Here is a 27,721-nt window from a genome sequence, read left to right on the forward strand (position 1 = left end):
TGTACTTCATACTTGATGGACAGCACATTTTTCTTGCAGGGAGTTTAAACCCTAGTTTATAAAACCTTAAGAATTGTACTAAAAGAAGAGTACTTGAGAATTGTACTTGACAAGAGAAGCACCTTTTTATGACAAAGCAAATCACTAGGTATCCACAATACATAGCTGATCTGTTATAGACACAAGCTACAGGAATTAAGCTAGTTGCAGGTAGTTCTGCACTAACTACAGAGATGGGGGAGGGAACTCCAGTTTTCACATCTGTTTAAAAGTTTCTAGCAGCAGTGACTTGGAAATAGGTTTCTAAAAGTCACATTCCAGAAGGGAAATAATACACTTGAAACTCACTTGAGTATTTACATACATATGTATTTCTCAGGCTACTAAAGAAGAGTGACAATTTCACTCTCAAAGATAAAATTCTTGCTGCACCCTCTAGCATGGTGGAATAAGAATCCAGGTTTATCGCTGACACACTATGGAAATATGATTCTTGTGAACTAACGTACAATCAGCATTTTGCACAACTGTTTGTACTTACACTATGACTGAATAACTACCCTTAAATACACTTCTTATTAAAAGGCAACACAGAAGTAGTTATTGGTTTTATAAAAAATGCTGCTCCAAGATTTCAGGTGTGCAGAGCTGTAAGTTTACTTCAGAATAAAACACAGACATAGGGGAGAATCAAAACTTTTAGAGTTGTACTTGACCATATATTTGGACAAAGCAGAATTACACTGCATATAACAAACAGTAAAATTTCTTAAAAGTTGTTACAAATATTTTACTTTCTACCTGTACGATCATTAACATAGTTTACTATATCAAGATTTTTTTCTAAAGGCTTAAACCAAAAACAATCCCTCTAAACTACTTTCCAACAGTAAAATTTAAGTAAAATGCTTACATTCATTTGACAACAAAAAAACATATTAAAAATGTTGTGTGGGTGGTGCAAGAGCTGCTCTTTCAGCTACAACTTTCTTCCAGGGTTATTCCTGTGGAAAGAAAGAAAACAGTCTTGTTGTAAACTGTTAATAACCAAAGTCCAAAACCTTTTGAAGTGATCCCTCCCCACACCCAGACAAGTACTTGAGATACTGCAAGATAAACTGTCTAATCTGCAATTCACTAAACTGTTTACCTTTTCCTCTTTGCGTCTGTCCTTTTCTTCATTATTCTCAATCGTTTCTTCTTCATCTTCCACAATCCCATCCCCTTGGTATTTGTCATGTGTCCACTTCGGACTGCTACCTGACTTTTTGAAGTTAAAACGCCCTCTGCCACGCTGGAAAGTACCACGGCCTCTTCCTCTTTTGGCCCAGTAATCCACACCATCGTCTCTGTCATCATGCTACAATAACACCAGACAAAGAATCAGGTTAGAACACCTCTTAAATGTACCCCTTAAATGTTGGTACTCTATATCAAATTTATACTATACATAGAAAAAAAACAATTAAGAGAACTTTTTAACAGTTCAGATCATAATCTATAGGATACATCATGAAGTATATCCTTACAATTCATGATGCTATAACTAATACCACAACAATAAAATTGTTTTAAGAGCCCTTATTAGCCGTGGGTCTACTCAAATGTTTGGGAGTAACAAATAAGTTATCTGTCACTTATCTTCAGTCAGAAGAAAGAATTACTCACTAGTTTTGAGAAAAAAAAAAAGAAATCTGTGATTTTAAAGGAAGAAGCTCTAGGAATGTGCTAGGATTTTTTTTTTTTTAAATTTTTACTTTAATGCAGAGACAGAGTTCTTTATACTTATTAAGGAAAGGTAACTGAAGGCAGTTTTCAGAAACCCTGCTTCAGCTGCACAACGTAGGGCAAACGAAGGTTAAACTGTTTAAATCTGACATTAACAAACAACAGTTGAGTTTCTCTGGTTAATAAGCTTAAAGTTTGCTATCTTGCTACCAAATATAGCCTTACATATAGCCTGACAATCATTCCGTGCACTGCATGAACACTACAGACAATTATTTAATATAAAAAAAGTTTATATTTAGAAGAGTGAGGTACACTTGCTTCAACATCTACTGTTTTTACTTGTGATTTGGAAAGAAATCTGAACTATTAAACACATACCACACCTATATAAAGCAGTTTATTAACAATTATATAAGAATAGTTTAAGGGTGGCTTTTTTAATTAAAAAAGTTTTTAGAAATGAAAAAGAAGTTTAACAGCTACAGTTAGTTATTTGTTCTAGCTATCATAGAATTTCTTAGCATTTAGATTACCACATCTCTTTCCATGTTTATAGGTCAGCAAAGTTTATATATGTGTGGGGAGACAGAGGAGAACTCCTTGTACAAACATCCAAATTGTGATTGCATTATTTCTTGGATTACCTGTTAACATATTTGTGGCAAACTATAATGCTATAGGAGGTGGTCTGATCTTCACTACTTAACATTTTTCAATGGTGAAACAATATCCTTAGAAGTTTGTATTGTTAAGGAAATCAACTGGAACAGAGGCTACATACTCAGTATACTACACTACTTACTGGGTGGTAACATCAACAATCCTCCTTTCATAATCCAGATAGGAAAAAGGCATCAAAACTAAGGTGACTTTCTTATGACTATCACCCTACTCAACTAAGAACAGAAGGACTGCTAATAACAGAGTCAGCCTACATACATCCACAAATACTGTCAGCTTTTCCTGATCTTCCACTTTTGCAGACTTCCAGACAAATCTAATACAAAAGCTCGAATGCCAGACAAACACAAATCCAGGAAAACACAGCACAAGCCTTTTCGGTTTAAAATTTGTTTTTAATCATTTTAGTCTGAGTCTGCCTTCTTCCCCACTCACTGATTAAAGTTTTGGAGATTAATTCCGTGTCAGGCCTCAGTTATTGGCAGCCTGCTGCAGAAAGACACAAGAGAAGCAGAACCAGGCACTACAACAACCCTGATATTCTCATGGTTACGTATGTAACTGAAGTCCCTGTCTCTACATGCATGCTACTTCTACGCTTGTAGAAAATTTGAAAAAACAAAAGCATGCATAAGATATCAAGCTCTCCACACCCACCAAGAAGTATTTCTTGCTTTTTGGGGTATATTCAGGGTCCCATTCCTCTTCCTTCGGTCTCTTCTGAAAAGTAGTATTTGAGTTGCTGGGACCAGTATTTGTTCCAGCAAAGACTCCTCTGGCTCTTCCTCTGCCCCTAATTCGAAACTGATTAACCAAAATGTCATTTAATCCATTTACATAAAACCACAAAGAAGAGTTCAAGTTCTCTATTACTGAAAATGCTCTTTCTGTGCTTAATTACAGTATCTGCAAGTGTAAAGCCATTTCCAAATTCACATATTACCTTAAGTAATATATTCAAGCATTCACTTTGAAATAATAATAATTCTATTAAACTTAATTGAAACACATTTGAGTTCTTGGCATAAATTCACCCACAACCACCAAAAAGGAATTTCGTTTGACTGCTGGTAAACCAGTGTGTTGCAACAACAGGTCAGAAGAAGCTTCTGAAGCTGTTCACAGACAAAAACAAACAGAAAAACTAGATTGAAAGAGGGAGAACACTGTCGGGGGAAAAGAAAGGTCATTTACGGAGTCAGTCATACTGGTTATGAGAAAATGATTCTAGAATACATACAAACAATGCAGTTTTCAATTAAGTATATCCTCTTTGTGTTACGCAAACATTTTCAACTGAGATTCAGAAATGTACTTTAGGCCAAATTAAATTTCAAATGAGTAAATTCTTTACTCAAAAATCAACAATATGTACTGTACAGACTAGCAATGCTTGAAGTGAAAGTAAGCGTCTTAAATATTCTTTATAATGAATTAACAGGATTTTAAAATGTTAGGCTATAAAGTCTCACAGCAATAAAGAAAATACTTAACTCGGAATACACTAAGTAGTAATATATACAGTTCCCTCAGCATGTACATTTTTAGCTTGTAGAAAACATTAAACAAGAGTTTATATCCTCCATTCAAGAGGAGAAGAAAGGTTAGGTTGGGAAGATAGACTATGAAAACCTGCAGTTACTACAGAACTCTATTTCCATAAACAGCCTAGTTAAAAAACACAGAACTGGGTTTTCAGAGTAACTGTACAAAAATGTGACTGGAAATTAATTTCAGCTGTTAAAAATAAGTATGTTCCACAAACATAGACCAAAAAAAGATACAATTAACTAACGTGAAAGAGGAGTATTATGCACACTTAGTTCCACAAAGTTCCAACACTTCTAATACAGACTTTATGCTGGACTGTTTTAAAACTACTTTGAAATCAAACAGACTGAAAGACAATCCGTAAAAGGCTCACAAGACCCATCCAATACACTGCAGGCAAACAAAAAGAAAAAAAAAAAAAGAATTTCTTGGAGAATCACTTGGAAAGTGATGGACTATCACCTGAAGAAAACTGTACAAGAGCAGAAATACTACATGCTTTTTTTCCAATAGCTTTGAAACCTTTACAAAATTAGGGCACAACAAGCAGTATCACAGTGGGTGGAAAAAAGGATGTAGAGCCAAAATGATAACAGAAGTTAGGAAAAAAAAAAAAATCAGCATTTCCTGGTATTAGGTCCTACAATCTGATTCCCTTTAAGAAAAACATCTAGAGCTTTCCTCAACACTGGATTAACACTCCTCCCCTCCCAGCTCATCTGGGAGGTGAAATCCACTACGGTGTTATCTTTATGGGCTTACTTACTGTAAAGACCATCACAAAAAGGACAAGTACATTTTCTATAGAAAGAGAAAACTCCTTTTGATCAGAACTGTTACACACAGAATTCTTGAGGAGCTGGACACTAAAGACAGTGCCATTAAAAGATTCTACTCATCCTTATTTCTGTGTTGCTACTTCAAAACTATTCATGATGTTTATGTACAAGAAGCCTAGAATTAAACATTACAGTTCATCAGCAAGCGTTAGTGAAAAATCATTGCTGATTTAACATGAAGTTGACAGCTTATCTTACATTAAAGTCTCCCCTATCCAGCAAGCTATGCTCTCCCAGTGTATCAAGGCTTCCTGCTTTATGGAGGCTTCGCAATCAAAACATTTTATTTACTCCAAAAGCAAAAAGGAATGCAGCCACTATTAGCCTGAATTACAAAGACATTCCTACACTAGCCAGCCTGTATGTTTCAATACTATCCACGCTGTATCCCTAAAGAGAAGATCTGAGTCAACAGGTTGGCCTATTTAGATTCTCCTGTTCAGACACAGTTTGTTCAATAAGCCTGTGTATGACCATGTATGTCGTTGGGGAACATTCACCAGTTATTATTGCATAGTCAGAACTGGCAGTCACCAGTAGTCACATTAGTAGAAGCCAATTAAATTTCCAATTCACATCTACTTAAGTTTCATGTAAAGTAGCATCTCTTTCACAATATGTACAATCTGGTTTTATAAAGCAGCAAGGCTTCCACCAATTACGAGTTTTCTTGAACTGATTCTCTTTGAGAGGAGAGAGGGGTTTTAAGCTCTACTTTTGTTTAACTCGGTGCCACTAGCTTATACAGCTAGAAATTGTGCTGATGATGTCATATTTGATGCCTACACCATCCAAGGGTTTATACATTTATGCCACATAGCTGTTCCTTAGTATAATTACATAAAAAAACAACAAGAAAGGAGGAAATAATGCATTTTTAGTGCTAGAAATTTTGAACTTTGAATCTTCTTCTAAGTAGCTACAGTTTTTTAGACAGAAGATTCAAACCTTAACTCGTGTTGCACACCCCACATGCATTTCAGACACCCTTGTGTGTAGCTCAAAACTTCTTTTACACTACTACAAACAATTCAATGTACATTTATACAAAACAATATGCCTTTTAGCATTATTTAGTCTTAATTACAGGCTACATGAAGGAATTATTGTGAAAGCATGAAACTACTCCTACCCATTATGTAAGTCTATTTGACATTTTTTCCCCACCCAAACATGGAACTTGCTTTTTGTGTGTGTGTTTTGTTTTAGCTTTGGGGTTTTTTTGTTGTGGTTTTTTTGTTTGTGTTGTTTTTTTTTTTTTAAAGTATTCCTTATCTTTTCAAGGCCTCCTTTATTGATTCCTAGTCTTTCCTAATGCTTCTACATTTCCCAATTAAGTATCAGTAATTACATTAACATGTAATTTTTAACGTTAAAATTTTTCCAAAGACTATAGTGGTCAATATGTCACTTTCCAAATCACAATGCTAAAATACATTCCAGAGATAAATGAATGAGCTTTCATGCTCACTGTGGCTAGTCCAGGCCAAAGAAACACTGAAAAAATAACAAGTATACCATCTCCTCTCCTCAATACAGCTGGTTCAAGGCTGATGTGTATTTTTAGTTATGTGCCATTCTCTATTTAACAAGTTGCAGGCATCTCCACAAAGGAGGGCAAAACCAAACTGAAAAATGACAGGGAGAAACAGAACCTGCAGGGAGTTACGGAGGTAACAGATCACAAGACTTAATCTTTACAGAAAGGTAAATTTTCACATCCTGTTAGGAAACAACGTAATTACAAAAGAGCAAGGAATAAATAAGCAATCTTTTTCCCCACCCTTACACTAGGGTCTCTAATGGCATGCTAATGCATATTTACACACCAATTAACTGCCATTGGGCAGCGCTGGGGAAAAAAAAACAACTTTTCAGGTTTGGTACATCACATAACAGTGATTCTTGAGATCTTTTATGAAAGAAGTCTAGCCTAACATTAATCACTGCAACACCTCCTCATTTTATCTGTTATACTGTTACTATTGGCAAAGTGTTCATAATTTGGGGGAAGAATAAGAGAGCAACTTACAAAAGTGCCTCTTGGCCTGTTGACTCCTGCAAAACCAGAGTATTCTTTCTGTTCATGGTGGGTTTTGAACTCTTCATCTCTTTCCTTCTTGCAATCCTTTTCTTCTCGAGAACTGGATGAGGAAGAAGATGGGGAGGAAGATGGGGAGGACCGAGCACGGTCTTGATCTCTTTTTTGTTTACTGAAAAATAAAAAGATAAACTGTGTGCTATTTTAAAAGTACTAGATAGTCTGCAACATGCTAAAATATAGAGAGACCCCTTTTAGTATATGAAAAACTATCCCCCTTCTGGTTATAAAGTCACATATAAGTTACGTATTTCAGATGTTAAGGTGAAGTATAGTTCCACTTTCCAGCCTCCTCTTACACATTTAAATGCACTAAATGTATATTATTGCTAGTGAGTTGGAAAGCAGCAGTCTGCAAACTGCAAATACAGTTTTTCTAGGTTTTGATGCCATGAAGAGATTCTGTTACTTTTAAGATCTGCCTTTCTTCTGAGGCAGAAAAACAGAAATTGAAGGGAAGAAAACCCTCAAGGCAAAGTTTTACAGTAACTTTACATAGTTCAGTTTGCACACTGTTGAGAAGATATGGTGTGGGCTTCCCTACGTAGATGGCTATATGGAATTAGCCAGTGGAAGATAACGTGGATACCAAAGTCAGAAAGTAAATGGGAAACAGGAAGCATAAGTAAAAATTCATTGTATATCCAGTACAAAGCAGGGGAAAAAAATTCCTACAGCAAGACTTTTAGTAACCCCATAGTGGTACTAATTTGACCCGATTTACAAGATTTTAATATCCTATTCAAAGGAAGGTCATACCTGAAGTAACTCTTACCACTGCTACACAGTATCCACTGAGACATGCTAACATTCTTTTCTTAAAAACAGCCCACTGGCTTTAGACAAAAATAAAAATTCCCCTTCTCACCCATGTTAAAACCTAAGTATCAGTAAGATTCTCATACTCTGGGTGTTATGAGTTGAAAAAGTGCGGAATCAAGCATAACGAACCAAAGTTCTTACACAAACTGTTTATAGAAATGTACTGCATTGAAGTCCAACCTCCTGATGTAGCCTGGATAATAGGACAGATTAATTTGTCATTTTTTTTTTCAGTGTTAGCTTGCTATTCCAAAGTTTTTGTCCTCATCCACCATAAGCCGTGTAAAAGACAGATAATACATATTTGCTGTAAAACAAATAATTTTAATTGTTTAAATTTAAATGTTCCATTATACATTGAAAATTGAAAGCAATTAAGCTTACAATTACAAAAGGCTAATTAGAAGCTAAAAACCTATATAGGGACTTCAAATATTTACCTGTCATCTTTGTAAGATTTGTAATCCTTGTAATCTTTTGGAGTTTTCTCCTGCTTTCTTGACCCACTGGATTCCCTGGAACCCTTTGAGTCTCCTCGCTCTTTACTTCGTTCTTTTCTACGTCGGTCAATGTCATGCCGAAGATCAGCAGAATCGCACCTTAATTTTTTATCTCCCTGTAAACAAATAAATATTTTGGAACAAAATTCTGAAATAAAATATCCAGAAGAGAATCTGAATGAAAAGGCAAGTTGTGCATCAATTTTCAAAGCAGCGAGATAGAATTTACCTATTTTTCAACAAACTCTTCAGCACACAAATTGACTTTAAGTGAAGGCCCTTTACATGCAATGGCTAGATCTAAAAAAAGAACAGCTAAGAATTTCAGTTTCAAAGAGGCATTTCCATCAAGTCAATGGGATAACTATTTTTTGATGCAGGCAGACCATAATACATGGTTTGGAAGGATGTTTAAGTATTCATTTCTTCTGGTGAACTATTTTTAACAGAGCGCAAGCACCTTTGCAATTCAACCATACTACTCACTGACCACCTCAGTACTTTCTTTTTTTTCCCCTTCTATTCTTTGTCCTTGGGCAGCTTAGTGCCACAAAATTGGGCAAGAAATGTCCAAGAAGAAAGGAAGGGTGGGAGAAGACTTGACCTTACATGCCACGTTATCAATATAGCAAAATCACGCTACATAAACTGGCTTCTTGGTAATATGTTTTACTCAAAGGAGAAAAAAAATTGTTCTAAATGCAAGTACTCCAGATACAATACAAATTATTTTTGTATTTTTATACACAAACTTGAAGTTCAGATTTAAAGGGAAACAATAAGTTTAGAAATACAGATAGGATGTTTACTTAGAACCTACTTTTTGACTTTCTTCTTTAAAGACTCTTTCTTCACCTGCTAAACGGGTATGCTTCCTCAGGGTACTTGGAGAGATGTCAATCCTCCTAAATGTAAAATAAAAGCAGTGTCTTGCCATATGTGTATGTCACTGTTAGTGACCTCAGACATTTCTTTTCAACAGAAAACTGAGAAACAAGACATTTTTGCAGTAGAACAAACTTTTTGCATGTAAAGCCCCACCATCAGAATACAGAAGCAGACTAAAAATTAAAAACCTTGGTTCTGTTTTGTGTGAAGTATGCTAAAAACACAAAATACAGGAAATAGGCGGTTTGATTTTTCACATTTTAAGTACAACTTTGAAGATACAAAAAATGTTTAACGAGTTATTTCAAAAGATCAGTATATGTGGCCAGTTGAAAATCCCCCCCCCCCCCAAGAAATCAACACTATGATAGTTTGCTGTAAAGTCAAAAATAATTAACAGTTAAGAAAACTTATATAAAGTTGATACTGAATACAGAGCTAGTATGTCCTCACATGCAACACAAGAATAGTACACTGCATCAAAAAATTACAGCACATGATCAGAAACTACATCTGCATGCCTACCTTCTTACCTTTCAGGCTCTCAGATTTTTCAAAAAACTGCTGTAAATTAACACACACAAAAACTAAAGTAGTATGAGATGGAACATTTCACACTGAAGAATAAAGATGCATGTACAGGGCTTCTTTTCATCTTCCAAGACATATGCCCCTCAATATTTGAGCACTGCATGTGAGAAAAGTAAATATATCCCAAATGAGATACAGAGGTAGAGAAGACATCTGCTACAAAACCACAGATGAAGCCAGACTTGGCTCGGACGAGTTCTCTTTTACAGAAGGGGGTTTTGGTGGGGTTTTTTGGTATTTTGTATTTACACAGAAATTGACAAATTACTCCATACAGATTAGAAAAAATATTTTGGGTTCTCAAAAGAAATATTAGCACACATTATTTGAAACACAAAGCATCTACATATGCAGTTAACATATACCTATGTATTTCTGGGCTCTTTTGCCGGGTGCAGTGTTCTTCAGTAGCTTTTTGATATGCAGTGAACCTCTCATTTAGGGTCATTCCAGCTGACTTGAAGTATTGCTCTGTTGGTTACAATAGAAAAACACTGTTTCATTAGTTTAATTCAACTGACAGGTATTTTACTCCTGACAGAAAGGCAAGTAGCAGGCAAAAACATAGTATTTTCAATAAATCTATCAGGACAAGCAAATGTGGTGTTCTCCCTATTTTTACACATTCTGTAACCCAAACAAAGTAACAGTGCACAGCATCACTGCAAGTCTACTTATAACTATGCCATGACTGTATTACATCTAATTCAAGCATCATTTACTGATTGGACTTGCTGATTTTCAATGACATTTTCCTCTAATGAAAGAGAAAGGAGCAATTTCTTAACAGTTATTTTATACTTTGCCCATAAGAGAAAATGAAGTTACTTTGAGTCATGAATACTTGCAATAAGTACATTTTACTATTCATCTCATCTTTAACTTAAAATAAGAGTTAATTCAGTGAAAACACTTAAGTAACGTATGCTTCAATAACTACATGAATGACCTAACGAGTCATTTCTTAAAGGAATACAATTTCTTGATTTGAAGTTGTGATGATAAACGATCCAAGACAATTAACACACCTATATGTAAATAAATTCATTTAAGCATCTGGCATCTTGGCAAACTTGACAACTTCGCTGACAAATTTTCTCTTTCCTTCAGAGACAGTTAAATTAGCAACAGCAAAACTCAGTTTTTAAACCAGCTCAACAAATGTGTTTAAATGTAATATAGAAATACATAAAGTCATGAGCTATGAAATGTTACATATGAAGCAAGCTATCTGCTTAACAGGTCAACATACATCTGTATCAACTTACCGCCCGGCATCCAGTATTTGTCTCATAACCAACCATTAAAACTTGAAACGGCCACTACAAGGGTAGTGCCTCAATCATAATTCCATCAAACACAGGAATTTGAGCTAGCAACTCTGTTTTTATGCCATTTTTGCCAGGAAGACAGAAGGTTCAACTTTGCCTGTTTGGCATCTGTATCTTTCAACAGCTATTTTACTTTTGTAACATGGATTTTGCCATTTCAAAACACATTCCAGGACCTAGTTATAATGAAAAAGAAAACATCACTGGGCATTTTCAGCTCTACATTAATAAAGAGCTGTTCAGACTGGTCGCATCACACCAATAATGAACATAACTTCAATTTGTCAAAAGAGTTACTAAAATCTGATCACAGACCACAGTAAATTTGAAACTTAAAGAGAGGTTCTGCTTTCAAAAACAACCATAACTGTACATATTCTAAAAACTTGACCAGATAGGCTGTTAAGCTGTTACATTTACCAGGTATTTGTTTAACATACAAAAGTTTACAGAAAAACAGTCTATTCTGTGATCAACATGTGAGTTTCAGGAGTATTGTTTCACCTGCAGCCTACATACGTACTATATAAGCAAAAACTTACAGCAGCTCTCATTGGATTGAGCCTTAAATCTCTTTACACATCAATAAAATAGATACTTTCACAACACAGATCATTATACTCTAAACAGGTGTCCCAATAAGAATTTTTTTTAATCTAATACATTATCATAATCTATTATTGTTGACTATTACTTTCTTCTTTGTAAGTAATTCAAAATGGAAGAAATCATTTGGCCTTAGTAATCTGAATTTTGCCAACAACCTGCGACTTTTAAGGGAACCTTAGCACATACTTCTAGCACACAATCTTTGCAATTTTAGAAGCTAAAGCATCTTAAAAAACAATGCTTACAGATATGCTGAAACTGGTCACCTAATTAAGCATTTCCACATTGCCCCTTTGCATGATGATACGGCAAAATTATTTTCACCAGCAAATTCTTCCATATTATCTCCGTACATCGAACACAAGAACAAGACAACAGCCCAGTGAAATAAAGTAAATGCTAGGGGAAAAAAAACATTTAAAGAACTCCCCAGGTATCCTCACTGGACTTTAAGGAATTATCTATTTTTGCATCAGAAAACTTTGACAGGATATGTGACCTAAATGAAATGCATCTACTTCGATGGTTTGGGTTTGTTTTTTGGTGGTTTGGGAAGGGGTTTTGTTGTTGCTTGGTTGGGGGGGGGGGGGGTGGTTGGTGTTTATAGTAAGCAACAGCCACTACTGTTAAATCAGAAAATAATTAGTGTATAATTCATCCAATGGAGGTTTACTTAGCCACTGCCAAGTTCCTTTAAGTGAAATTCCTGGCTCCAGCACTACACTACTGTCAAATATGAATAAAATGCAATATCATAGTGTATTTTAGTATCATTTAGAGCACAATTTTCCTTAAATCTTACTGGTTTGAGACAAAAAAACCCTTCTAATAAGAACCTGGAAATGAGCTCTGGGGTGTTCCGGTGTTCCAAAAGCAATGCCATTGTATTTACAGTGCAAAAGACACCTGTCAACCCGCACTGCGCCACTTAATATAAAATTGTATGTTAGAGCCATTCAAATAAAACTAAGTAAGAAAAGATTGACCAATGTAGTATGTTTAAACTAACTACATTGCAAAAATTCACACTTTATATGCTACTTAGGCTCAAAAATTTATCCAGAAACATAGTATAATTGCTATTATGCTCTACATTGCCTGGGGGTTTTTTTGATACTACCTTCTGTGGCTATTATTTTTATGTGTACCTCAAAAAGAAGAAAGTCTGACTAAATCAACATTAAAAGAGGGCTGAAATCTTCCTGTTCTAGAGATAGCAAACAGGCTTAAATGAAGTTGTCAGACACGTATTCAGTACAATAAACTGAACACATACCTTTGACATGATGAACCAAGGACACAATGTGCTGAATAAATGACTCTGACGTGCTTTTGCTGGCCTGTGGCAACTTAATGTGGTCAAAGATGGATCGGAACTCTTGCTCCTTCTTGACGGAATGGACAAGTGTGCTAGCAAGCAGCCTGTCTTTAGTCAAGGAAGCAGGTCTAAAATGCATCAACAACAAAAAGACACACAAAAAGAAACCACTAGTTTAAATAAAGATGAATGACACTGGAGGCAGGTGGAGAACCACACTGTAAAGTGGAATAATTACCTATTGGAATCATCAAGAGGTACTGGTGCCATTTTGAGTTTAACTTCAGGACGATGGGAGTCACTGGCTATCATTTTGATCCTAAGTGGGCTCTCCTCTCTGAAGGTGGATTTTTCTCTCGCATCCAGATTCTTGTGTAGAGGGGGACTGTAATCAAAGAGTTCTTTGAGCTTTTCAGACTTTACCTGCTCAGGTGACTGAGTTTCTTTCTTCATCATTAGTCTCTCAGAACTCTTGTCTTCTTCCTTGTGCTTATCTTTTGTTGCACTAGGCCTTTCCACTACATAGCCAGTCTCTTTAAGCTTATAACTTTTCTCATCTCTAAATCCATCGCTCTCTCTATTGCCCTTGATTGGTATTTTAGATTTGTATTTGGCTCCTTCCTCCTCAGCATTCCGGTGAGATGCAGTAGGAAAATTTTTACCCTGATCTGCTAGGACAGACTTTCTGAACTGTCTGTAATCCTCTGTCTCCTCTGTGTCCTCCCCTTCAGAGTCATTAAACTTTTCTTTCCCAGTCTCTTTATCAACGAAAAAATCTAAAGTTTCCTGTTCCTCCCATTCCCTTTCTCCCTCTGTCCTCCCTTTTTCTGATCCTCTCTCCTTCTGGGCCTCCTTCTCCCTGGTATTACCCCTATCAAGCAGGTATACTCTAGACTCTTCATCTGTGTACCTGTGGATAGCAAAGAAGAGACTGGTAACTCTGGATTGCATTCATTCCAGTTCACTTGCATTCCTCTTTTGTGTCAATTTCACACCAAGAAGAAGAAAATACATTCCTCTGAGCAATTCAACTTTAGCATGCAACACTTCGCACACCATTAACACTGTACCTACTATCATTTATGTACTGCTGGAGGCATCTGAGGAATATAATGCCTTTCTGTAGAACACCTAGAAATTCTCTGCTTGAGTTTATAAAAAAAAGCTAGTGGTTGGTTTGTTTCTTTTTTCTTAATCGGTACCCAGCTTCACATACTCTTACATCAGTCATTTTTTCCATCAAATTCAAATGAAATTTGATAATTCAGACTGCAATTCATTTTTGTACTTCTTTTAGTGAAAAAGTTAAAGGAGTACCATAAAAAAAAGTGAATGATTTTCAAGATCCTGCACATTTCTAAGAGAATTCCAAAATCTGACACAGGCTTAATGCATTCACTACATTGTGTACAAGCAGGGAACCTTTAGAAGGCAGCTCTCCTAAACACAGAAACACACTTACCAATTAATTATTTCAGCCACTGCCTTATCTATACACTATTTTCACATAGGTCCCGATACATTCACCAAGTCCAATACATCTAACCCAAGTCGTATTTCTGATCTTCTAAGCAGTATATTTTTACATAATACATCACTGACTGGACAAATTCATTTAAAAGCCTACAATCAAACCTATATAGCATAGTCACAGCTTTGCTCTATAATTCATAAGAAATACACTGAAGTACAAGTCACATTAGAAAGGAACAGTCTAATGTCAGTAAGATTTTTACAACTTTTAAAAATTACTACTATATCAAACATTTTAGGAGCAAATTTAAGAATTTTACGTTAATTGGAAAATATACATTCAACTTTAAATATGTTGGCCTTCACATCAATAGAATTATGTTCCAAGAATACCAAGACCTACCCTCTTTCATACGTAACGCAAGTCAAGGCATCAAAGTTGTCATATTGCACCACACAATTAGCAATGGATGTTGTTTATGTCAACAAAGAAATCATTGTACAACATCTGCATTTTCAGACTTCCAGAAGATGTGCATTTCAAACTACATGAAGCATTAAAATTTTAAAAATACTTGAACAGAATTCACTATCAAACAAGCAAGTCTGATGCACTATTCCAATTAAGATTTTTCTTAACAGTAAATTGAGTGTAAGAAAACGCGCTGTAAAGGAAAAGCACAAACCAATTTTTCTTCATGTCCCTATCTCCATTAGCCAATGGCCAAGAACTTGAAGCATCTTAGGAGAAGGCACATGTTTCAAGCTCAATTCCAACCAGACTAAAATTAGTAGTATTTACTCCACAGTATTCCATATTGTGTTTTTCAAGGCACAGTGATGATCTTGTCAAAACTCTGTAACAGACAGCATTTTAAGAAGCAACATTAGGCTTATAATGTAACTCTTACCTTTTCATAAACTTTCCACCTTTTGCAGTTTCCTGTTCGCCACCCTCAGGATAAAATGACCGCACTCGAGCCTCCTCACGGGGAGCGCTCTGTGATGGGATTGTCTTTGCAGGGCTTCTCCTCGAAGGGATGTGATGCAATGGGCTATTCTGAGAAGGACTATAACGGCTAGAACCATTTCCAAGAGAACCAGAGCCAGACCTCTCAGGACTATGCTGAATGGAATGGGAATGTTGAGGTGTGTCCTTTGCTGAGTGGGCTGTACTAAGCAAAGGGGCATCAGAGCAAGATGAACTCTGACTAGGTGGGGTGGCAATAGAAGGACTATGGGGTGACCTTGGACTGTTATCATACGCTGAAAGGCCAGGCCAAATGTCGCCAGAAGCTGCTGATGATTTGTTAAAATCGTCAAGAGACTCTGATGGGTCATGTTCAAATGTATCTTTCTGTTCATCTTGTGATTTATTTTTCAAAGGGCTATCTTGCAAAGGAGCCCCTTCAGTTTTCTTTGCCTGCTTTTCCAGAGACGCACGTCTTTTGGAAGAGACAGGTGATTTGCTGTATGGGGATGAAGAACGAGATGAAGAGGACCTTGGGGACCTGGAAGATCTGTAAGATCGACGAGATCTGCTCCGGGACCTCTGGGAAGACACAGACCTTCGTTTTGGACTTCTGGAACGTGAACGGCCACGCCTAGGGCTTCGGGAGTGTCTTCGGTTCCAGACAGGCCTATAACCTCCACGATGGTATCTACCACCTCCTCCTTGATAATACCCTCTACCTCTTCCTCTGTAACCATAGGGACGTCTCATTCCTCTATTATTTCTGTAATCTCTGCGATAATCTCTAGAATAAACACGATCCCTGCTGCGAGATCGTGAATATGTCCTTGACCGAGACCTAGAACTAAAATTAAAAAGCAGACATTAATATTTGACAATTTGAGAATTAAAAAAAAAGAAGTGCCTTGACACTAAATGCTAGATTTCTCAAATGCAGTCAGAACAGTAAAGGAAGCGGACTAACAGTCTTAAAGTAACTTCTACAATCTATCTTTATTTATTGTTTCTGTCTCAAAGGATTATAATAAACATGTCTATACTCCTAAGGACTGTGAAACTTAGACTTCAGCATCACATGATTAAGACACTACCAGCCTCAGTGGCCTGCCCCTGCCATTTTATTAGAGATTATCACCACACTGGAGCATGGCATTCAGTTCCTCAGCCACCATGGTTCACAGCCTGGAACATGAAGTTACATGACACCCAGTTTAATATGCCAGCCTGTGGACAGCAGCTGATGAGGCAGTAAACATTCAATTCAGCCACTTCTTTTATGGGAGATGGTAATGTCCACCAGTAAGAAAGATGAGGAAAAGGCTGGAGGCAACTGAGAAGACAAGATATAGCAAAGCTTATCTGCTGAAGCCTTAAGTTACTCCAGATCTGAAAAGCTGCATGAGAAATACAGAACAAATCACAGGGAAAGAGACTGGACAAGGAAAACATCATGTGGAGGGGGAGGGGAGAATCAAACAAGCCACAAGTCATGAAGAACCAGTAGCATTCTGAAATTATCTTGATACAGGAAAAGAGAAACACAGCCAAGTATTAAGCAATCAAAGTAACAGAAATTACATTCAGAGCAGAATTTACCTACTGCCTAAAATGTAATAAGATCCCAGGCTCACTTCTGCCACAGCATCATGCAAGTGAAAAATAATTTCCAGACAAAAAACAATATACTAAACCAACTTTTCATGCAGTAAGACATCAATTTACCTGTATCTCTTTTTTCTAGAATGTGATCTGGATCTTGACCTAGAGCTGGACTGAGATCTGGACTTTGATCTTGAAGAATGTGATCTAGAGTTAGATCGACCCATTTTTCCCAGTAGATATAATCCTTCCCAAAAGGAAAACCAGTGGGGGGGGGGGGGGGGGGGGGGGGGGGGGAGAGAGAAAAAAGGAAGCCGGTATTTAGAGTCCATGTAAATCATATAAATTAACAAAATTTTTTATATGCTAAAATGAGATTAGAAAGAGGTATAGCATTTCCTAAACAAAAGAACTTTGACGAGAATATGAGTACATCTATTAGTAAATTAAAAGCTCAACAACATTTTAAAGAATTTAACGTAGCTACAGTGCACGCAGTTTGTCTGAAGAGATAAAGTATAACAGTAAAAGGTTTTCCAGATTTAATTGCAAACTGATCCTGTAGAATGAGAGAGGAAGCAACAGAAAAAACATTTCTGCAAATTAAGGCAAGAAATAATGAGTCTGGACAATTACACATTTTAATAATAATAACATTCTTAATAATATATTTTAAACAGAACTCTTGCTATTTGTGTGGTTTAATAGTTTCCTTGCATCTCCAATGCACCAATGCTTCTCTGGAAGGACTTTACAGTCCCCTACAATGTACCTTTTACATAAGCAAAGAAAAAGCCCTGAAGTATTCTGTCCAGAAGTTGTTGGTTTGAGCCAGGGGTATTATTTCTCTTCACCACATGTACTAAAGATAATCACTCTGATCCGATTTTCCACTGGTCAATATGCCCACCCTGCACCTTTTTAGGTTAACCTTGCTTTTTAAACTTGTGCTGGTTTTGGCTGGGGTAGTGTTAATTTTCTTCATAGTAGCTAGTATGGGGCTACGCTCTGGATTTGTGCTGGAAACAGTGTTGATAACACAGGGATGTTTTCATTATTGCTGAGCAGTGTTTACACAGAGTCAAGGCCTTTTCTGCTCCTCACCCCACCCCACCAGCAAGTAGGCTGGGGGTGCACAAGAAGTTGGGAGGGGACACAGCCGGGACAGATGACCCCAGCTGACCAAAGGGATATTCCACACCGTATGACGTCATGCTCAGCATATAAAGCTGGGGGAAGAAGGAGGAAGGGGGATGATGTTCGGCGTGATGGTGTTTGTCTTCCCAAGTAACCGTTACGCGTGATGGAGCCCTGCTTTCCTGGAGATGGCTGAACACCTGCCTGCCGATGGGAAGCAGTGAATGAATTCCTTGTTTTGCTTTGCTTGTGTGTGCAGCTTTTGCTTTACCTATTAAAGTGTCTTTATCTCAACCCACGAGTTTTCTCACTTTTACCCTCCCAATTCTCTCCCCCATCCCACCGGGGGGGAGTGAGCGAGCAGCTGTGTGGGGCTTAGTTGCCGGCTAGGGTTAAACCACAACAAAACTACATGTAAAAATGCATGGCCAGCTTAAAAGATTTTAACAACTAGTTAAATATGGCTTGCAACAGAATTCAACATTTTTCAGCTCAAATTAAGCTATGAAAACTACAATTGATTCCTAGCAATGAGTCCTAAAATAAACTCATAAGAAACTATCATTTCTTATGTACAGTCATAATAAATATTTATAATTTATTAGTGCTAACCATAAAAAAATAGACACCTTTTCCTTTTCAGATCAGTGGCTAAAAATCCCCAATTTCATTAATAAAAACTTTGACCCACTACCATTTTCTTTTGAAATTGCCTGGCTTTTTTTTTTTTTTTTTTAAAAAGGGTCACATTAGACAACCTGAATATAAATTGTGGACAAATAACTACACATTTTCAGGCCTTTGTATGCTCAATATCTATAATCATCATTGTTTAATAATAATTAAAACAAAAATGGAAAAAACAAACATTTAGCTTTTGTATTGCAAATAAGCATGAAAGCCTAAAATTACTGTACTGAAAATACAAGCTCAACACAACAAGCACTTTCTGTCACAAGGTACTTTATATAATCTTTCTTGTTACCTGGGTGATATTTCAATTATGTAAAGACAAATAAACAGCATTAGAGCTTCATTTAAAGTCAATAAAATTTCAAAGATGTCAGACACATAAGCAAACCCAAAAGAAAAAAGCAGGCCAACCTTTCCCCTATCAACTAGTCCCTCCCTGCCCCATATGACTTTCCCCACCACAACAGCACAAGAGTTTGCATGGCCCCGAAGAGATGTAACCTCATCTGAAACTAACCCAGCAAAAAATTAATTTTAACCTAAACTAGTTTTCAATTTAACTAAGAAAAATTTATTTACCTTGGAGAAGAATAGGTTGAATGCTGTCTTTAATTGACTCCTTCCATTAAAAAGCAAGTTTACATAACCTCTACTCAGAAGATGGTTTCTAATTCATTGTGTTCAATTAAACTCACAGAAAATGGCTTATAATCTCTTATGCTCATCTACTCACAGGCAACATAAATTTAGAGTTTTTAAACTGTTGTAAGACATGAAGCATACCAATTTTCCAAGTGACAGAAAAAGACCTGTTTATTTGCTATTACAAGTAATATTCAGACCAAACTTCAGATGCACAGTAAGTTTATAATACAACCCAATCTCAGCTTTAAAGGAAATATGTTTTATTTTCCCTGTATTCAACAATAACATTTATATATTTGCATTCTATGTACAAGTATGTATATACTGTACAATAGCTGACCTTTACAAGCGAGATGCTAATCTCAGAAAATTTTATATATTTTAGTTTCTTATTGCAAGCATAAATTTTAGGAAAACAAAATCAATTTTCATTTTAAATGACTGGGTTCAATCAGAACATTTAAAAATAGAATTAAGTTAATCTTACCTCAAACCGCTAGTTGGTGCCAAGGAAGTAATTATTTCAAAACTCTCTATTTGTGCTTTCAGCAATACTGATCCCTATAGAACAGAAAAAGAGACTATCAAAGACATGAACTTTTACTAAAGGGCAGGTATACCTTTTGCTTAAATGGGTTCAAACATTAATCTGTTAATCATGAAAAGACAACAAGTAAGAAATGGCAAATTTACTCTTGGACTCAGTGAAGCTGCATGTTAAGACTGGAGCAGCTCAAGAGCTAGCCACTACCAAGGGGTAAATCCTACTCCCCTTCTATACATGATCACTCCTCCTTCAGCCTTGCTTACAGGCCTGTATATCGCATTATCCTCACCTTCACAAAGCCCTGACACCCTTCGGGTCCTTCAATGCACAGGCTCTTCATACCCAGAAATCATTTTCATATGGCTAGGTTATCGAACTGGCTTAATGAAGGGCCAAAACAAGTGCCAGAGCTGGATTATGGGGGAAAGAACAGCATGCAGCCAGGAAGAGGGGGCAAAAAGGACAGTGGCAAACTGTTAGACCAGTTTGAATTCTAACATACATCTTTGCACTTAACTGGAGCTACCTTTTTTGGGGGGAAAAAAAAAAAATTGGGATGAGGACTTAGGACAACAGTGAAAGCTTTATCTTTAGGCTTCTTTTGCAACATTTATACAAGCATTACCCTGTTATACCTTCTTGATTAAAATGCATGCAAATACAAGTTTACCTAAATAACCATCTCCTCCTTCAAAAATAAGCTCTTTTACATGTATGCAGAAACAAAGCATATTGTAATAATGAAACCAGTCTCAAGCGTACGAACGTTCCACTGGCCTCAGCTTTTAATTACCTCAAAGCCTTAAGACTATGTATACATTTGTAGTCTGACTCAATGTTAAGCAAACTTTCCAATTCCACTCAAGCAACTTGGAATTTTGTCGCAATTCAATACAGACAGGATGGATCTCCCAGAAATTCTGCATCTCAACAATTTATTCATTAAAGCCACAGCCATAAGACATCCACTGCTCCTAAATGACACTTTCACACTTGTTCACAGATGTTTTCAATGTTTTCTTCATCTAAAAGAAGAAATGTAGCACTTGTGTTCATAAACACTGCTTTCAAAAGTCCACTTACCATTCACTAGTAGTGACCAAGATATTTCCAATTTCTACAAAATATATGCTTTAATAAGATTAAGTTTTTACTTCTCATCATCAGCAAGCATGAGTCTCTGAAGGAGCACAGTAGTGTATCGGACCATTTCAGATCTTGTCTAGACAAAAGGTGAGATGGTATTAGCTAGCAAAGGTTAATTAAGGCATTCAGAAGTCTAGTACAGAAAAAGTAATACAAACTTCAGCTAAATGGTTGAACTTCAGTCCGAGATTTTAAAATCAATGTTTAAATCATCTCTACTTCTGACTTTTAAAAACAATCTGTTGGTGTTAGCTGAAATCCAAAATCCTAATTTAGACAAGTCTTTAGATCCTGGGGATATAGAACAAGATAGTTACTTCACCTTTAAAACCTCTACGTAGAAGACAGGATCCTAAATTACTATAGCTCAAACTTTGGCACTCAGTTCTGCAGTTTTAGGAATCTTTTCTAGCAACTGGCAAAGGTGAGAAGTAGCCACACTACTTTTTTTTTTTTTTTTTTTTTTTTTTAAAACAGCCACTGGATAGATCACATCCAACCCTGGCAGCTAAAATGTATTTCTCCCTAAATTTTTTTTTTTTTTTAAAGACAAGTACAGATATAACATTTTAAAAGAAAAGAGTTTTGAATAGAAAACCTTAAATATTGAATAAAAAAACCTCAGCTATTTGCAGCTTTTGCTTCCATTTAATGGTAATAGGTAAAAACTTGAAACACAAAACCCCCTTTTCCAAACAACGTTCATACTTATGAACAGAAGACTACATAGCTGTTTTTTGAATAAAGGTTTGTCTGTGTAAATATTCTCACAATTCGCAAGAATCTAAAATTTAATTAACCTCTATTAAAGCTAATTTAGAAAAGAATAGTGGTAGATATCGAAATATGTAGGAAAACAGCTCCTTTATAACAGTAAGCTTCTACATGCTTCACACTTTTGCAGAAAAAGTACACATTCCTCTGAAAGCATCACAACTACAAAAATATTGTTTCACGGTATCAAAATCACCCACAGACTCTTCCTGTAGACTCTCGTGCTCATTGTCAGTCTGTAGCGGCTACACCATGTCAAGTAAGGGCACCAGCGGTAAAGGGCAATGAAAAAGAGGTGCTAAGCATCCTATGTTGCTACACATCATCATCAATCACTAAATCAAAAGACTAGTTGCCCCTCTCACTTCAGTGCATGAAGCTTATCTCTGGACTAGTCTTAGAAGAGACCCAGCGTCTGTCAAAGGTGCATATTAAGAATGTGACACAAGATACCATCACTAACACCGAGCATTTTTAAGAGAGGACCATGACTGCTAGGAACACAGTCTATGCCTGAAACACCAGGGCTGTAATCCACATTCTTTTTGCAACTCAAGCTTCTTTTTCCCTTGCTTTCTGCCCTAAAAATGGGAAAAGAGATGCTTGGCTCTCAACCATTTCACTCCTGTATTAGAAAATCTGGGTATTACAAAGGAAGCTGTTGTAGCTCCACAGTACTTTAAACCAGAGTAAGTCAGCACCACTAGTTTAAAGAAACAGACCCATCTCTCCTACCCTTTGTTTCCTCACGTTCCTGATGATCTTCTCCCTTACGTCAGCACAAGTATTTCTGCAGCCACATAGTGAATTAGATCAGAAAATGTATGGACCACCTGGATTAGTTTCAATACAAATTATTTTTCCGACATGGTTTGTGACACAGCCCCACAAACATTTGGGCCAACAGAGGGAAGCTGCAACAGTAGCCACACAGGACTGCTTCTTTTGGCAGCACTGCAATCTTAAAGCTTCCCTTGGCAAAGCCACCAGCAACAACAAACTTGGAAGTTAAGCTTTTTAACAGTACTTGCAAGCAGCTTAAAAAAAAAAAACAAAACCACACACAACAAAAACAAAACACAAGAAAGCCACAAACAAGAAACCACCCCCAAAAAACCAAACCTTAACACAGAAACACAGACATTTTTAAAAAATGGATAGTCCACTACCTGTCAGATACTGAGTCACATTCATGACCAAAGAGGGAGTCAAGGAAAGTTTCTTAATGACATAACAGCAGGATCTTTGGGTGTCTTAAATCAGTCTCAGCCAGCAAGTGTGACCATCAAGCAAAAACAAGATACACAACAATCAGGCTTATCCCACCATAAGCAACAAAATAATGAAGAAGTAAATGTCACTGTTAGCATTTGCTATGTTTAAAAGAAAAATGAAGGACAAAGAAAATTGTTACCAATTCCTTTTAAACACCGTTTTTAAGAGTCTTTACTACACCACTGATGTTAAAGTTTTCTCAGAGTACACAGACTGCAGATGCAACATATCTGTTAAGCCATTTTAAAAATTCTACACCAGGTGGAAGTTTTTGAAGACATTTTAGGACAGACATCCCCACTTACACTAGCAAAACACTGCTTCCTCTCAGCTTCCTTATTTTAGCTATCCTTCATTTATAGTTATTTAGTAGTCTACATTTCTCTTGCTTAAGCATTACTTGAAAGCTCCCAGGAAGATTTAAGTCAAAATCTTGCTAAAGTCATTCACAAGCTGTTGCCAAAATGCATTTTCAGTCAGAGATTCAAGCTTCAAAAGAAATGAGGATTATACAACCAGGACAAAACAAAAAGGGATAGGACAGTCTTCAAGAAATCCCACCGAATTTGTAATATTCTCTCATAACACATACGCTGAATTAAAGAAAGCCAGTCTTATTGAGACAGTAGTATGTGTCATCTATTCAGTGCTTGTACATCTGCCATGACTTCTTATCCATTCTTTACCCCCCCCCCCTTTTTTTTTTTAATACCCACAAACTTAACAGCGGCACATCACAAATAAGAATAGAACACATTTCATTAGCAACTGTAAACCCGTATTGCTCAGCTCATCAATGACTAGAATCCTACAAATACTAAAATACCATAGCAAATTTGCCCAAATTATCTTGGAATGTACAAATAAGAGCTGGAAGTATATTTTCCCCCTAGGGAAGTGTATTTTCCCTCTATTTTATATGCTTGTCATATAGTATTGTCTTCATAATATCCACACGGTTACAAAGACAGAACAGACCCATGTAAGAATCACAGCATGAAAAGTCAACTAGAACAGTAAAACATACAAAGGCCTTTTTTCCCAATTCATTTCTTAATTTGCAAATATTTTATACTGTTTTCTATAAAGTCAAAAACCAGCATCCTAGTAACAGTAAAATCAACTCTGCCAAACCGTCATACGATTGGTAGTGGTTCTTTTATGTAATACTATTGGCAAACAAAGCATGTTTCTCCTCTAACTAAAAACACAGAAATCAAAGTGACTATTTCTAAGAATTTTGTCAATACACAGAAAGGAATTAGCATGCTTTTGGAAATACATTGTTTTGGATAGCCATTCTTGTTATTTTTTTGTGTTTTAAACACTGTGTTTTCATATGTCCTTACACAGTGGTTTCCACAATCTCTTTGCAATAAATTCTGAGCGTGCTGCTGCAGAAAAGGCTGTCTTTCCTCCCTCATTTGTTCCAAGACTGATATTCATATAGGTGCCTCGTGAGCTGGAGCAGTGAACTGATCCAGAAGAAAACTACTCTGGACGAAAAGACAAAGCTGACTTTTCAGCCACATCACCTCCCAGATCCCATTTACCACAAGGCTGCATGGAGGCCAGTGCCAGCACAATGAACAAGAGAGCAATGCACTTTTTCAGAATACCTTTGGGAGAAACCCTCACACAGATAAACTGAATACAGTTGTAACCTAAAGGCTTACTTTCTTCAGTAGTTTCCTTCACCTATCTCCACTACTTGTAAACAAATCCCAAATGTTCTCTGGCATTCCTCAAACCCCTACACCACAATCTCTCCTTGACAACCAGCCTGAATCTAATCCATCCAAATACCTGCACCCTAGCTCCAACCAACAGCTGCCTGCTGACCCTTTCTAAATTCCTACAACCACTCCAAGTTTTCTGCATCCCCAGTGGCAACAGGCCCTTCCCCACGGTACATGCTCCCCCCCATTTCCCCCTTCCCCCAAGAAAGATTCCCTCAGCCACAGCCTTCACCTGAGGAATTGCTCCTTACAGGCAGGCCCACTAAAGCCTTGCTCAAGCCATGCAGCCAGTGCTCAGGAGAGAGGCAGTCACGCCCCAAGTACTGATATATATAACACATTAAACCTCTTCCTGCCATTCAGCACAGCCTGTCACTCAACATCAAAAGGGATGGGTGGGAGGAAGCAATTCCTACCCTCCCTACCACAAGAAGCTGCATGCTTGGAGGGCACCTCGAAGCCAGAGCCTTTACCCCTTCTTATTTTCCCCACTTTTGTCTAAAGCAATGAGATTATCAGAGAGGAGAAAGAGGAGGGAGGAGGAGAAAGACAACAGCTAGACAGCTTTCCTGGAACCCCACGCTCTTTAATCAATCCTTCCCACACTGAGAGCAACTATTCTATGGGATGTTTTTATGTATTTATAATAAACCAACCATTACTCAAGCAGTGACTACTTGCAGTGTCAAGAACTCCTTTGTCTTCCATGCCCCCGGGGTCTTTCTGTAGCAAAATTTAACTGCTACTGTTAAATTGTAAAACTTTGATCTCACAGATAAACAAGTGACAAGTTGTACTGACTTGGTAAAGGATCACCATGACACACGAAACAAGAATCTGATTTTCATAAGAAAATTAAAGGCAAAAAGTAGGGGGTTTACAAAGCAAACGAGAAGTAAAGGACAAGATCCTGCAAAGGTTGTATACTACAGTATGATCAACACCGGGAATAGAATAGCCCCTTTCAGCAAGGCTCATAAAACCCACCCCAGCTCCTCACCGGCTTTTGCGGGCATTTCTAAACAGGGCAGTTAACGCGCGGGGAGGCAAACAGGAGCAGAGTATTTATATATATATATATATATATATTCCAGGCACAAGCACTGGAACCGCAGTCATGCCCGAAGGGAAGTTCCTCCAACGAGCGTAAAGGCTGATCCAATACCGGGAAGCATCCTTTCACCCCAGCACCGTTTCCCTCCTTACAGTCACACCCGCGAGGATAACGGGGAAATCTTATTTTCCTGTAACTAGTGCTGCATGGCGATTCCCTCAGGCCTATCTCCCACAGGGAGGGCGGAAAGGCTGCAAACGCAGGTCGGCGGGGTGGAGGCCCAACGGGGCAGGCGGCCCATGCCGCGCCCCCCCCCGTCCCCGTCCCCGTCCCGCGGCGGGCTTCCAGAAGCCGCGAACCAGCTCGAGGCAGCTCCGCGGCAGCCTCCCGCCGCCCCTTCCCTCTCTACCTTCGCTCCCCGGGGCGCCGTCCAGGCCCAGGGAGGAGCGACGCCGTCTCGGCCCGACTCCCGCAGGAAGCGGCGGCCCGCGTCAGGGTGGTGACGGCGGTCGCCCGGCCCCGCCAGCAGCCGCGGCTGCCCGGCCCCTCCCCGGGGGAGCGCTTGGGCCCGTTGCCCCGGGGGCTAGCGCGGCTAGCGCGGGGGGGGGAAGGGGGGAGGGCGCGCGGAGGATAATGGCTGCGGAGCACCGAGGTCACGCGGCGAGGAAGGGCGGGGCGGGGCGGCGCGGCGCGCGGGCACCGCGCGGCTGCGGGGGGAGGGGAAGCGGGAGGTGCGGCCGCGCGCGGCGGGCGCGAGCGCCGCTGAGAGGAGGGGATAGGGCTGCTCCCCCTCAGGCCCCCCCCCCCCCCCGGCATCTCCCCCCACCCGGGGGCGGCTCGGCCGCGGCTACGCACGCCGCCGTCCCGCAAAACCTCCCCGCGGCCCCTTCACCTCCGCCCCTTCCTCACCCGGCGGGCGGAACTCCCAGCGGCCCCGCTCCCTTATCGCAGCTCGGCGGCCATTTCCCGTCTCGCCGGAGGAAGAGACGCGGGGCCCAAAGGGAAAAAGAAAAAAACCACCATAGAGAGCGGGGGGCGGCCACCGCCGCGGGCGCGTCACTTCCGCCCTGGGCGGGAAAACGCCAGCACCCCTCACAGCCCGCGCGCCATCTTGGTTTTGGGTAGCTGTCCGCAAGGAAGATGGCGGCTCGCGGCGCTAGTGGCTGACCGCAGGCTGCCCCCGGGCCTGTGTCCCGGGGGAGCGGCGCGGCCCGGCGCTGCCCGACGCCCCCTCACCCTGTCCCCCGGCCGGGGGCTCCGTGCCCCGCCGGCTGCAGCTCTTGTCTCCTCCCGCGCCGCCGCGACTAAAAGCTGTCGCCTTTTATCCGCTCCTTCCCCAAAGAGCGATCCGAGGGGTCGGGCCCCCCTCCCCCCGGCCGAGCCGCTGCCTGGTTACCTGTCGGGCGGGGTGCGCATCCATCCACGGGAGTTGCTTGGAAGGGCTTGTCTGTAAAGCGGAGCCCAGCCAGCGGAGCACCATCAAGCGGCATTTGCATCCGACGCTCCCGTGCACCAGGAAGGAGATCGCGTAGCAGCGGTACTTTACTGCAGCAGCTTTTGCAGCAGATGTGCGCCTATCGCTTGGTTGCAATACAGCGGCGCAGCGTTTGGGGAAAGCGTGCCCCGGGGAAATTGCCCGAGGGGTTTCTGTACCACCAAAAAGTGCAGCAAAGGGCTGTGGGTGAACAGTATTGACTGAGGCAC

The 27,721-nt window shown here is 39.0% G+C and overlaps 2 protein-coding genes across 11 annotated transcripts in view; one reads left to right on the forward strand and one right to left on the reverse strand.

The window, feature by feature from the left end:
• Positions 1-632: 632 nt before the first annotated feature.
• BCLAF1 (BCL2 associated transcription factor 1) lies at positions 633-27,503 on the reverse strand. Of its 8 annotated transcripts, none has more exons than XM_076333675.1 (13): positions 27,414-27,503; positions 19,970-20,043; positions 17,131-17,254; positions 15,347-16,252; positions 13,201-13,347; positions 12,921-13,090; positions 10,070-10,175; positions 9,046-9,130; positions 8,166-8,341; positions 6,835-7,015; positions 3,070-3,216; positions 1,151-1,360; positions 633-1,004 (listed from the first exon to the last, which is right to left on the reverse strand). In XM_076333675.1, the coding sequence occupies exons 3-13, from the start codon at positions 17,232-17,234 to the stop codon at positions 999-1,001; spliced, it is 2,238 nt and encodes a 745-aa protein (XP_076189790.1). In that variant the 5' UTR covers positions 17,235-17,254; positions 19,970-20,043; positions 27,414-27,503; the 3' UTR covers positions 633-998. The 8 variants fall into 8 exon arrangements, 7 of the variants coding, with proteins under 7 accessions (XP_076189790.1, XP_076189784.1, XP_076189785.1 ...); XM_076333669.1 differs by having other exon boundaries at positions 13,201-13,872; XM_076333670.1 differs by lacking the exon at positions 27,414-27,503 and adding an exon at positions 26,927-27,032 and having other exon boundaries at positions 13,201-13,872.
• Positions 27,486-27,721, forward strand: part of LOC143158131 (uncharacterized) — a 39,146-nt gene continuing 38,910 nt past the window's right edge. For 2 of the 3 annotated variants that reach the window (XR_012994917.1, XM_076333682.1), the window contains exon 1: positions 27,486-27,554. The gene's annotated coding sequence lies outside the window, so the exon portion shown is untranslated. The remainder of the gene's footprint in view (positions 27,555-27,721) is intronic. The other variant, XM_076333683.1, reaches the window with a different exon arrangement.

The sequence above is a fragment of the Aptenodytes patagonicus genome, chromosome 3, assembly GCF_965638725.1.
Source record: "Aptenodytes patagonicus chromosome 3, bAptPat1.pri.cur, whole genome shotgun sequence".
Taxonomy (NCBI): Eukaryota; Metazoa; Chordata; class Aves; order Sphenisciformes; family Spheniscidae; genus Aptenodytes; species Aptenodytes patagonicus.